General features: G+C 34.8%; 1 protein-coding gene across 4 annotated transcripts in view; it reads right to left on the bottom strand.

Moving 5' to 3' along the window:
- Positions 1–13,432, bottom strand: part of SNX29 (sorting nexin 29) — a 116,989-nt gene that overhangs the window by 15,761 nt on the left and 87,796 nt on the right. The window contains exon 20 of one of the 4 annotated variants that reach the window (XM_041120109.1): positions 8,043–12,752. The exons of the other annotated variants lie outside the window; for them this stretch is intronic. Within the exon in view, the coding sequence (XP_040976043.1) occupies positions 12,744–12,752 (9 nt within the window). The 3' untranslated portion in view covers positions 8,043–12,743. Of the gene's footprint in view, positions 1–8,042; positions 12,753–13,432 lie in introns of those variants that run through there. 4 annotated transcript variants of the gene reach the window in all.

The raw sequence follows: 13,432 nt of genomic DNA, 5'->3' as shown, positions 1-13,432 counted from the left end.
CAAAGAAGGCAGGAGCTCTGCTTTCAAGATTTGAGATTTCTTTTCAATTCAAAAGATAAACTCTTTGGAGACATATATCCTTAGTGTGAGGGATTATTTATGGACAGCTACTACCACTCTTTGTAATGATGCTGAAATTACCTTATGGTACTTGAAAAGCAGCTCCAATCTGACCAGACAGAAAGCCTCGCATAGTGAGTACCACCTGATTAACAATCCATAAACGCATTCTGCACATAGGAAAGGAACTAGTACGTGCAGGGATACATTGCCTATAACCATAATCCATTGCCCTTCGTAATTGATTAAGAATCTCTCTTTCCCTGTTAAAAAAAGGGTACTGTATAGAAAGGGACTCAGTTACATAAAAAATAGGGACTCTGACATACATCTGTAGGGCATCTTGGTCACATTAGCACCAATTTATGCACAGTAAATTTATATTGTGCACAAATTGTTTACTGAGACTTAACATACCAGCATTCACCTTCAATTTGTAGGCATATTTTCTGAAAAATAAAGCTACTACTGTTTCTGCACAAACTACTGTCAAAGTTATTTCCTAGCCTACAGATCAAGAGAATATACTTTTGATTAAGAGTCCACAAAATTTCAATTAACAAGCAAAACTACTTCAGACTGCAGAAGCATCAAAACACATCTGGGAAAATATTTTTAATCTGAAATTAATGTCTCCCAAAATATTTTATGAAATTCTTTTTGACTGAGAATTTGCCAAGTTTCTGTCCACAGCAAAATGCTAGTATCAAATTACAAATCTCTAAAAATGAGAATACATAATGGAAATCTTATAGACTCTCAACAGATATTAGAAGATGATGTTAAGCTCTAAAACTAAAAAGCAGAGTCTAATGTACCATATCTTATGTTACGCTGCTTTGCAGTTTTTCATTACAACCCAAGTTCATTCCAACTTGCAGTTTAATTTGTTTCACATAACTGCTGGTCTTTCATATACACTGTTAGTATGTAGCAGATGGCAAAACATTGATATTCTTCATTATTAATGGGACAGCTCACTTAAGATGTTTCAAGTGTTTTCCATGAGCTGTTGGAAATGGTATGATTGCCATGGTTACCTGCCATGATTTAGGAACAGATAAAACACTTCTATATTCTGGGTTTGGTGCTGTTGCGATCAACATAAAATGCACTGCTTCTGATGTTCTAACTATTATTTATCATTTAACTAACCTCCTATTGTTAACACTGGGGGGGGGGGGGAGAGGAACACAACCACGACACAACACAACAAAACCAAACAAAAACAGCTCAGGGCTCAATCCTACTCAAAATAAAAGGAAATATGGCTTTAGGACTTCAATGAGAGCTGTATCAGCCTCTAATACCACACAACGCATCCCATCCTAAATAAAGCTGACAATAGTGCTATTCAAAAATGAACCTGCAAATGCAGAAATAAACTCAGGTTATTCTAGGGTAGCCTAATATTTTTTACCATCTTGGTCAACCAGTCTTAGCAAAATGATCGTATCAGGTTTTGTCTATTTAAAAGACACCAAATTGTTAACCTGAAAATGAAGCTGGAAATCAGAAGCTGAAATGGCAGCTAATTAAACATTCACTTGCTGAGTAATTCTCATTGTTTTGTGATTACAAAACAGTTAGATAGCAAGTATTAATTTTTACAGGCTAATTCACACTTTTGCAAAGGTCACAATAAAACATGACTTGAATACACCTGTCCTTCAGTAACTACTGTATCATGAAACAGTTTTATGGATGTACAGTTTCCAATACTAAATATACCAAATGCTACCATATTAAACAAAAATATTCTCAAATTACTGAAACTACATCAGCTTAAAATTTCCATCCTCCTTGTATCGCCAGTTTCTGTATGGCAGAATCAGGCTAGCTTTATACAACAAAACAAGGGTATACAATACATGAAATTGCCATTTTTCCCATCCCACTGTGAGATTATTTGTACACTTACTGTTCAGTGGAACAAACAGGAATTTAAGAGGATGAGATACAAATAAGAAATCAAGGAACTGTCAGTTTTGAAAAGAAATCTTTCTTTAAACAGAGATTTACTATGTAATTGTAATTATTATTCTGTATTTCTCTACTAAAATAGTTGATGCATTTCCATTTCCAACTATGGGTTCATTTCAATGATACCAGAAAGTACGTAATGCTTTTAGATAAAGTCATATGAAAGAGGCATTGCTGCAAACCCATCCAGCAGCAGACATGCTAAGGGTGAGCTACAGTCCTTTCAATGACCTCAGTCTAGCACAAATTTACGTGGACAATTGCAACACTTTCATTAGGATTTCTAATTTTTTGAGACGTGAGGCATCTCCTGCAGTACTACGCAATGCTGCTCAGCACAGCCTACCTGTTCAGTAAGGAAAAGGCTGCTCGACAGCTGTGCCAGCCTTCTCAGGTCACCAGAAGAGCTGCAAGCCCAGTCTATGCCTCACAAATACAGTTTTTATTCAAATGTTAATTTTTGAAAAAATTCTTACCTTTTATTTTAAGAGAGTAGTTTATATATCACAGCATTATTGCTACTAATGTTTATAGTCATACTAAGGTTTTGTCTGTGCTTTCTTGGAATATAATGTTGCTGTATAGCATCCTCTAAGCAAGTCCAGAGCACAAGCATGTTAACAGACACATGCAAGTGTGCAGTGCACAGGCCCTATCAAAACAACAGACAATCCCATTTTGATGAATTCTTCCCCCGTGTAATAAATCTGAGTCAAACTATGTCTTGTACCTCTCTAAATTGGCTCAGGCATTTACAGAATCCTGCAACCAAGTACGTTTCTTAAGATACCTGGCATTTTCAAGCTAGCAATATCATCCATCCAAAAGGCTAAACTTTCTCAAAACCCTCTTTGAGAAAAAGTGTTAAAAATGAATAAATATATCAACAGAAAAAAAGAGAGCTTGAGGATAAGACTAAAACTGATATCTTTTTAGTGTTGTGTTTAATGCCACTGTTAGAAAAAGAACTCAATTGGTAATGTTATGCTAACAAAATCCAGTGTAATCTAAATACTTTGTTATTTAAAGACATAAATGCCAACCATATGTCAATTTGTCAACTGGTCAGGAATCAACTAGTCATTAAAAAGCACCAGTAGAAAACTGCAGCCTAGAGCAAGACCCCTAGGGCTTATCTTTCGCTCAACTACTGAACAGGGAAATTCTGTCTTCTTCTCAGACCAACTATTATCAGCTCTGTATTTCTATTCAGGAGATTCTGGAAACTACAGCAACAGTTCATGAAATTGAGATCCATTTTTTCACTAGCCTATATTACAGTAATAACTATCAACAGTATTAGTTAAAATGTGTCTCAGTTCAGTGCTTTTCCCCAACACTGCAGTTCTCTTTCTTAATTTCTTTCTTTTATCAGGTTTGAAAATGCCCTGAAGACCAATAAAGACAGACTCTAAATTTAAAACAACAACAAAACAACCCCAAAACCCTTTAGAAACATAGTACACAACAGTGCTTACAGTGTACAAGCTTATACATACAAGCTTACAGTGATGACTTCCCTTAAAAATAAAATAATAAATTAATTAAAAAGAAACCAAAACCAAAAAGTGAAGAGCAAAACCCATGAACAGGTTAACAAAAAACTAAAACTTCTCTTCTACCCTCTCAGCAAGTGAAAGAAATTGCTTTCAGAATTCCCCACAAAGTTCAGTAACAATTGTTTCTGTACCACATTTCAGTAAATATTTTCCCTTCCCACTAAAAACCTTCTAACAGAACTTAGGCCACTTCCCTCTTGTTGAATAGTTCCAGCAAGTCACAAGGGGGGGACACTAAGAGAATACGGATGGCTGCAGACTGCCGCAGAACTGCTGAAAAAGGATGGTTACAGGGAGCCACAAACCAGCCCAGATACCACTCTCCTGGCCAACCTCTCCCCTGATAGATCTAGCTAAGATTACAGCAGTCTTGCTTAGTCTGCTGATAACCAGCAACATCTAAGACATCTAAAGCAGATCTGCAAGACGGCTGCTAGCTTCTGGCTACTGTCTACACCTGTGGACTACCAGTATCCAAATACGTTTATCTGAAACGTTTTAACTCTAGCAAGTAAAAGTATGATTAAAAAAACAACCAACCAACCAAAAAAACCCAGAAAAAATCATTAATACAGCGGTTTACCACCCCAACTGCCAAATAGTAGTGGGATAAAAGATGGTCTTTGAACTTTACTCCCACTCAAAAGACTAGATGCTCCTTTAGTACAATTTTTGGTTCATATACACTCAGATAGGATGATTCTGATTTCTAAAACAAAAATTGACTGAATCAGGAATACTGGTATCAAGTGCCTGTTATTTATAGTGCCTTCATGTAAAGGTATTTTACATGGTACAATGAGGAAAAGCAGGTTTTTCATGCAGAAAGTGTCTCCATCATTCCACATGATCTGAAGTATTCAATATTTAGTTTTCTCTGCTTTTAAAAAAATTATCACTGAATATGTTTACTACTAGCAATCGCCCCAAAAGCTGCAGAGCAAGTAGGATTAGAATTTGCTGATATTTATAAAGCAATACATTGGCGGGGGAGAGGGGGAAATAATATCAAGCCTATTGACAGGTACAGAAAGACAGAAAAATGTGGGTAAAATTTCAAATTCACAGAGAAAATAGGTTTTAGTTTTATTTCTGTAATCAGGTGTCCCTGCTAAGGTGTCTCTGAAAGGCAATTTATTAATCCAAATTACTTTGTAACTTAGCATCACCATCACAATAAGAAATAAATTTAGAAAATTATTTTTATATTTTCATTTTATACCAGGAGGCTACTAGAATACCTAAATGACACAAGTTGTTATAAAACTGCAATTTTTCTAGCAGTTGTCCAAGCAGCATGTAAATTACATTACTTTCTTTTTTTTCCCCCCCATAACGTCATGATGTAAAGCAAGACCATCTCAACTGTTTCTATGGGCTCTATCTTTAAGAATTTGTTAGGACAAATTGCTTCTCTTAACCAGAGGATTACAAGACAGCAAAAATAAAAACACCTCTTGACAGGCAAAATTTTGTTTTGTAGACCCTAAGTAGTCTGTGTTCCTTCTTCCTAAACTTCAACAGCAATTAACAGCAAATATTTGTAACTTGAAAAGAAAAAGAGTCAATTCACTATTTTCATGAAATGTTATACTTGAGCACTAAATGAACACATTAATTCAGTGAGACATTCTTAAAGAGATGGGTAAGTACAAGCTGGCAAACTGTTTATCTTTTAAATTAAACCACCGAAAATGAAATATACTGCTCTGCACTGTGCTAGCTTTAACCTTCATGCTGAGTTTCAGGTAACCCAAACATTTCATACCACAGAACTTGAAGATGAAGTGTTTGCTATAAAGTATTTGTCATATAAAAGCCAACCATTTCCTACTGACATTTCTCTTCTCTTAGATAGTGATATGACAAAAAAATGGAAATGAAGAAGAACTGAATGCTCTTTTCTAAGTGCTGTATACATAAAACATCAACTGCAGTCTTTTCCAGTAGAAAACCCAGAGGATCTGGATTCAAAATCTGAAATACTCTGTAGTCCCCCTTAGCGTGCAGGTGACAGTGTCAGCAAAGAGGTGTGCTGTGACTAGAAATCTTAATAATTGTGCCAAGTGTGAAATTGTTTTTATTTCTATCTGTATGGTACTTCAATTAAGTTACCTATTTGAAAACTAGATTGTAGTAATTTAATCTCAATGGCTATTTAAAGCTCATACTTCTTTGAGAATTGAACTTTCCAGTTATGAAGTAACATGGTGAACTTAGAGGACAAAGTTTCTTTTATGGCTTTAGAATGCCATAAAAAACAGTGTTATAGAATTAACGCATATGGCTGTAAGATTAATTTGAGTTCCTTTCCTGATCTGAACATAACACAAAAGGATCCCTTTCTTTTCAACCATATGACAGCACAAGCATGTCTGTCAAATTTATATTAGCTACAGTTTTTCCTAAAACTCACAAAGCAAAATAGTATATGAAAATAACTCAATATACTAGTTAAGTCCACTAAGAGGGTTGAAAATTAAAATCTACTCACTTTGAAAATCAAGAATAATATAGAATTTAAGCATCTATATTACATCATCCAAAAATCAAATAAAGGAAGCATTAATGAAAGCAATCCTTAACTTCAAATTTTTAATATACAACTTAAGGATTTATATTTCCAAAGCTTTTCTCCTTTAATAAATATATTCCAATTCGGAAACATCAGAGAGTCATAATATTCTACTAATTCTCCTTGAAGACATCAGATATCAAAGCACAGTGCTAAAAAAATTATTTAGCCAACTGCCCCAAAGGCATTAGCTAGTAGTTTTGCTTTCTTCTCTGCTTTCTAAGTCACAGCTCCTTATGACAGTATGACTTTGAAAAACTAATCTGATGAAGTACAGTTTCTATGACCTACTCAACCACATAAAGTACAAAAGCACATATATCTGTACTTCTGATTTCAATGCAAGTCAAACACATATTTAAATTTTAGGATGGTCTGAAGTGCTTTGCTGAATCAAGACAGAAAAACATGCAAGCCTAAAATGAAATTACTTCCTTCCCTAAGATTCTTTCTGAATCATCCTCTTTTAAGCATTCCATATTTCTCCTGTTACTGTCTATGTACTAGTTAAACAGGAATTGTTACACTTCCTATTTTAAAACACATATTTCAAACACTGCCAGTACGCTGACTATTACAATCACATTTGCTATCACGGCAACAAAATTTACATTGGGACGTATGCATGGAACTTGTGAATTAATTCCTTTAAACCACGAACATGATTTTCCATGTCAGTCTACAATTACTGGTAGTGTTTTTATTAATGTGATGGTCTAGGATATTTATTGGAATGGTAGTGAAGTTGGAAAAAGTATGAACACAGGCCCTTCTCCAGATCTGAAAGATGCGGGAAGTTTCATTCCGTGTTTCTGTCAGTCCTGAATGCTCATCTGTAAGTCAACAGTATCTCACAGTTTCACTGCATCACAATAGCAAAATACATACCGTGTTAACGTGTGTATAAAACTATGTAATGTACTGTGTAATGTAGTGAGCATCAGACAATAAAAACTGAATTTTGAACTCATATTGTGTGTTGTAAATGTGCCTGATTATTGCAAACACACAGGTCAGGTCTTGAGGAGGCAGAAATACCTCTATTGAATATGTCAATAGCCTTTAAAAGAAAATTATGTAGCATCATGCTCTCTGAAAAATACTAGCAAAGCAAGTGGGTTTTTTTCCCAGCTATCTCATCAAATCATTCATCTCTGTCCTCAGCCCAACCCAGTAGCAGCTACCCCACTCTTTCCCACAGAAAAACACTTGCACAAAAGTTAACAAGAAATTTAAACACCAGAACTGTATCTTAGATACTTGCAAATATAAAAGCACTTCATGCCACAGAGACAGTAAAAACAAGTTAACAAGAGGAAGCAGAGGATCCAGTACTGGAATCTTCATGGAAATGCTTTGGTCTGGCGACCTCTGTCCGTAACCCAGAAAGGCTCCCCTCAGGGAAACCTCAAGGCCAGCTTACCACTCAACCACGAACTCTGAAACATAACAGAGAACAGCACTGCCTCCTTGACCTATGCATGATGAAAAGCCTTGCAGCCTTTTCCCTTGCTTCTTTCTGCCAAACTTGGGAGAGCTTCCTTAAAAAACCTTAATTCTTCTCATGCTCCTCCTCCTCTTGTCCCTTTACAAGGGGTTTAGTACCTCCACCATCTGGTCTAAAAAGCAGCTTTAAAAGGGTAGTTGTCTCTGAATAGACAGGTCCTGCTGGCCCAAAATGGCAGATCAACTTTCTACAGTAAGGAAACACATAACACGGGTTACCCATCAATGGCATAATGTGAAACCCTTAAGAGCAAAAATATTAAAATTCAAACTCTAATTTGAATGGCTTCAAATTACTTCACATATATACATACACACACACACGCACAGAGCCAGACAACTCTTTACTTGATAAACTTTTAAAAAACAATAAACATTATAAGCATAAGACACAAGCTATATTCTGTTTTCTTTTATTTGCAGTAAAATCTTTACCTTCTCTACCTTTTGATCCTAAAATAGTTATCCTCCAGACTGCCTTAAACTCTTCTCTGTCTTCAGCAACAGGCAAACAGACCAGACACTGATAAAAAAGCAGCTATGCTGGCAGAAAAAAGTCTCTGGTGAATAGAACTTGCAGAATTACAAGATACATTACAGAAGCCAACTTCATATATATCCTAAATGCTGTCTTTGATGTCATATGCGTGCACATGTGTGGATATATATATGTACAAATAGATCTTTTAAGATACATACATATAATATTTACAAGCTTTTAAAGTAATTACATACACAAAATAATCTACAATTTACCTTTGTCACCGATAGGCAAGAGGGACACATTTACTTTACTGAACTAACATTTGGGCGTGAAACAAGCTATGGCTAGAGAAACAGCTCACAGACTGCAGTTGCATGGGCTAAAAATGATGATGCTGCCCTCAACATTTTCTCCTAGACAGAAAACTTACTTTAGATTTCTGTATTGTTCCTCCTATGCAGTTGAGGAGTCATGGCAAAGTCACTCTCTTCTAATCTCAGAAAAGTGCTGTGTATTCTTTCCATATGGGGTATCCAATGGTTTAAAGGAAAGCAAAGGATATCAAGCAGTCAAGTCAGCACTCAGTGGAAAGCTGCCTTATTCAATTTCTACACACTTAGACAATCACTGAATACACATCTTCAGTGGAAGCAAAGAACCATTTCTATTTTGATATGTCCTCTATTAGGACAATACCCTTGCAAGAGGATACTTATTTAGATGTTTACTCAGTTACTAAAGTCCATTCTCTAACTGCTTCAGTCTGCCCAATGCAGAAGTAGCAACTGAGATTTTAAGGACATTGCAATATTCAAAAAATTAGAATAATAGGTCCAGTAAATACTCACATATTACTACTTAACCACTAGTCTGAAAGCAACATTTCAAGAAGTGAGAATCCAACACAGCACAAAAGTTCAGAAGCTAAATGTTAAGGGCCTATCTTAAATGAAAAAAATTAAGCTATATTTCTATGCAGAAGCATACAGGGATCCCTCTGCAATCGAGTATTACGATCGTATGAAGCTCCTCTTCATGAGCTTCACATAACCCAGCACACTCTAGATCTAGAGTGTGCTGGCTCATGGAACCAAACCAGTCCTTTGGACGTTAGGAATCTGACAGGAAGGCAGTAGCCACAAAGACTTAAACTGTGATAATGGGAGTATGAATTCAAAAGATCCAAAGCACCTGAAGGCTACCTAAAAGGCAAAAATCTATTTCATGCAAGAAAACCATAGTTTGAAATTGTAAGTCTTGTTATATACACCTACATATAAAATATTTAGCAAACCACAAACCAGGCTGATACATGGGGAGCGTTTGCAAGTTTTAAATAAAATGATCTGCAGTTTAAAAAAGAAGTACAAAAATATACAATGAGTATATGACATTTCTCTTATACATGCAACAAAAGAGAACGAATGTGTTTCATGTTTTCACTCAATCAAAACATTGATAAACTGAAGGAAGAACACTTATTCTTGCAAGGACTACTTATAAAGATTTTGACAACTATTTGCTACCAGCACTGAAAAATCATTAGTAGAAAATATACAGCATGGGGACTAGCATATATGAAACTTAATACATGGAGTCTTGCAAGCATTATTGTTCTATTTTCCTTCAGTAACTAAATTATCTGTTCTGATTTGATTCAAAGCAACGTTTATGTATCAAATTATTCTTTTCATTGCTTTACATTAGTTCTAACTTACTACATTCAAATGTTTAAACTGATACACTGAAAATAAGGTTACCAACCTGAAAGGCAAATACACACTCTTCTTTGTAATTGAAAAAAGGTTACTTGTCCAAAGCAGTATTCTTTTCTCTTCCCTGTTCATGTCCTACTAATTGGTTTTCTGTATATTAGATTTATGTTTCCTCAAGCATTAAAGCTAGTTTCTAATTGTACATACATAATTTGTTGAAAGATCATGTACATGAACTGTTAAGATAAATTGTCCCAACTTTAGGCAAACAAGTGAAAGGCAAAATACATTAAAAACATAATAATTTGAATTAATATAAATATTAGATTCTCTTATCTATTGTTTTACAATTGTTAAATATTTTCAAATTTCACTGCTACTTGATGACTATATATATACATATATGCCATAATACTTGATTTTCTCAGGTTTTAAAATCCTTATTCAGCTGAAATTCTGCTTTCTTTTTGCATTTTCCCTGTGTCAACCTTTGCAACTTTGCATTTCAACCTGATCTCCCTGATTTCTATTGCAGTAAGCAGGAAAATTATGCAGGAAAATTAATAGTTCTCCATAGGTTTTTTCTACATTACTCTCTTCTAGTCAAGTTCCCTCCTCAAAGCTCCAATATTTTGCATAGCAAAACAGTGGATAGTATTTTGTGACTCTGCAGGAGTGGTTCTAGGTTATTCTGTAGAACATGGTGTCCTCTTGTAGTCTTGGAGGTTCCCTCAATCTGAGACATATAACTGAACACCAGATTTAGTGCTGGTATCAAGGGAGGTATCAGTTACAGCAAAACCCGCTTTCAAGGCCACTAACATTCAGAATAAGCATGTCACCTTCATTAGCCTCACAGTACCAAACACAGTATACTAAAGGTATGCAATAAATAACATCATTCAGCTACAGACCTGAAGGATATAAAAGCACACAACACGATTTCCAAAAAGCTGTAAAATAGTTATTTTTAGCCATTTACACATGGAGGACTATGTTTTACCAATATGTTACTTGGGCATCCAATAACACTGAGGATTTGTAAAGAATATGAAAACCATAGATTAACACAAACTGAATAGAGAAACTTTTGTTAGCAGAATTTAGCTACTGAAACTGCTCTCTAGGCACTGATTTAAGATTGTATTGATTAATGTGGAAGCAGGAAAGCAGCTGCAATTCTATTAAAAACAGTGTAACTAATATCGGAGAGAAAAAATTTCTATTGAAATCTAACAGCATATCTAAAAGGGAACATGCTTTGGTAGCCACTGAAGTTAAAAAAGCAGTATTGAAAAAAGTAGTATTGACAGTATCTCTTCTAAAGCTTATTACCAAACATTTACATGTGTAGCATCCTGCACAAATCCCTCATCCTAAGCTGAAAGTTCTACAGAATTCCAAGACAGACATTCCCACATGAATTAATTAATTTTACACTGAATTTTTAAATCTTCCAATTACTTCAACTTGCTCTGTCATGGAAAGGAGGGCTATCTCAAGGCCATGAACCCATCTCAGTCAGTCACACAGTGCAATGTTTTCCAAGAGGCTACTACTTCTGCTGGATCTACAGGGTAATTGTTCCTGAAGCACGATCCACTATACTGCACAAAACCATGCAATATGCCTAAATGCCATACATCCTATGACACGGTATAGAAAACAGCACCACTAAAAGGACAAAAATTTGCCTACACAATGTGCTGTGGAAATAAGCTCATGTGATAGACTGAGGTAAGCTCTTGCAAAGCTGATGTGAAAGCACCACTTTGGGACTTGCAAGCTGTTTACAGCAGGTAGCCAGAAGTATAATCACTAATCAATTCTGATTATACAACTGGATTGTGTCTCATCATAGGAGTCTTTCAGGAGTGCAATAGATGGCAGCCACTTCTTACTGTAAAGAAAAGATACTTTTCCTGAGATCTGATATGACAGAAAGGGATTGTGGGTTTATGCATGATTAAGGTAGAATTTTGGCCCAAAGCTAAAGCACTGAAAGAATAAGCGATGCAAATTTTTTAACGAGTTGCTCAACTGATAATTTTGTATGCATCAATTGTGCAACTGAAGTTGGAATTCAATTAGTATTTAAAGTTATTAAGGATGAAAGACTATCAAAAAAAGCTTAAAAGAAGGCTTTTGTAATTTATTGAAGTGGCTGATACTCTATCACTTCAAAGAAGGAGAATTAGTTATGTAACAAAGAAGAAAATACATTGTTTCTATTACAAAACTATCCACTAAAAATGAAATGAAAAATGCATGATCTTCTAATATATGAAAAAAAGCAGAAAAGCTCTCATAAGTACTTTCATTTACTAGGTTAGTAGGCAATGAACAACCACATTAACTCTGGACTTTATGCCAAGCAGAGAGACCTACACATTTTATTGATAAATTCCATATATATTTATATCACCACCACTTACTCTAGATTGTGTGCATTACTACTCATTTCATATCACTTGTGCCAAGTTTACCTACTCATTTTTACGGAACACTTGGGAAATCATTTGAAGTCAGTCAGAGTTATTATCTTTAAACATTCACAATCCACATTCAATGACATCTGAGTGCCATTAAGGAATTTATAAATATGATTTTTTTTCTATTTGTTTTTTAAATTTTATATTACTTCAGAAAAATCATCATTGCTAATTTGTATATCATAGACAAAGTTGCAACAGATATAATTAGCATGATTCTGGCATTTCAGTGATATGTGTATTCATGTGATCTTAGGCCAAATAGAATGTCATGAAGATCTTGGAGTATTTTAGTCATTATGTCAGCTTTCTTTTGATGTCTACACTGATCACTATGGTTGGTGCTTCTTAGATATTTGATACAGGAACTCAGTGACTCTAAGGAAAAAAAAAAAAAACAAAAAAAAAAAAAAAAAAAAAGGGAGAAAATCCCTTATAAAAGCTAACAAATTTGATTAACATTAGGAATGCTGATTTAAGCACCCAGTGGTTTAGTATAGATGTTTTCAGTCATGAGCATGTAAATCTCAAATATTTTACTTGTGATAGTGAAATAATTTTTTCACATCATTGCTACACTGTAAAGAACTACTTTGATTACTTCTCTACTCAATCCTTACTGGATTTGTGATATATATTGCAATGTGTATTTAAACTCTTGAACATTTTAAAGTTTTGGTGATTAAGGATTAAACTACACGATACTACATATTTACTACATACATACTACAATATTTACTGTATTTGTTGCAAAATCCCTATATGATAGGAAAACACAGAAATTCCCATTTTAAAATGGGACAACTAAGACACAAAGACACATATTATCGGAATTAAGCATCCAAATGCCTTTAAAAGGTTGGTTCAAAGAACTTAAAACAATTGGTAAAGAGCACAGGAAATTTAAGGAATTTAGACTGATACTTTTTAAAATTTACAGGAATATTTAATGAATTACCAGTGTTAATTGCTGACATTTATTGAAAAGAATGGAGTAGAGATTACATTTTACATATACAGCTGTCCAGTACAGTTTTGGGGGTTTTATGCATTTGCCT

Source organism: Aquila chrysaetos, chromosome 25 (assembly GCF_900496995.4).
Source record: "Aquila chrysaetos chrysaetos chromosome 25, bAquChr1.4, whole genome shotgun sequence".
NCBI lineage: Eukaryota > Metazoa > Chordata > Aves > Accipitriformes > Accipitridae > Aquila > Aquila chrysaetos.
This window is presented reverse-complemented; position numbering and strand designations above follow the sequence as displayed.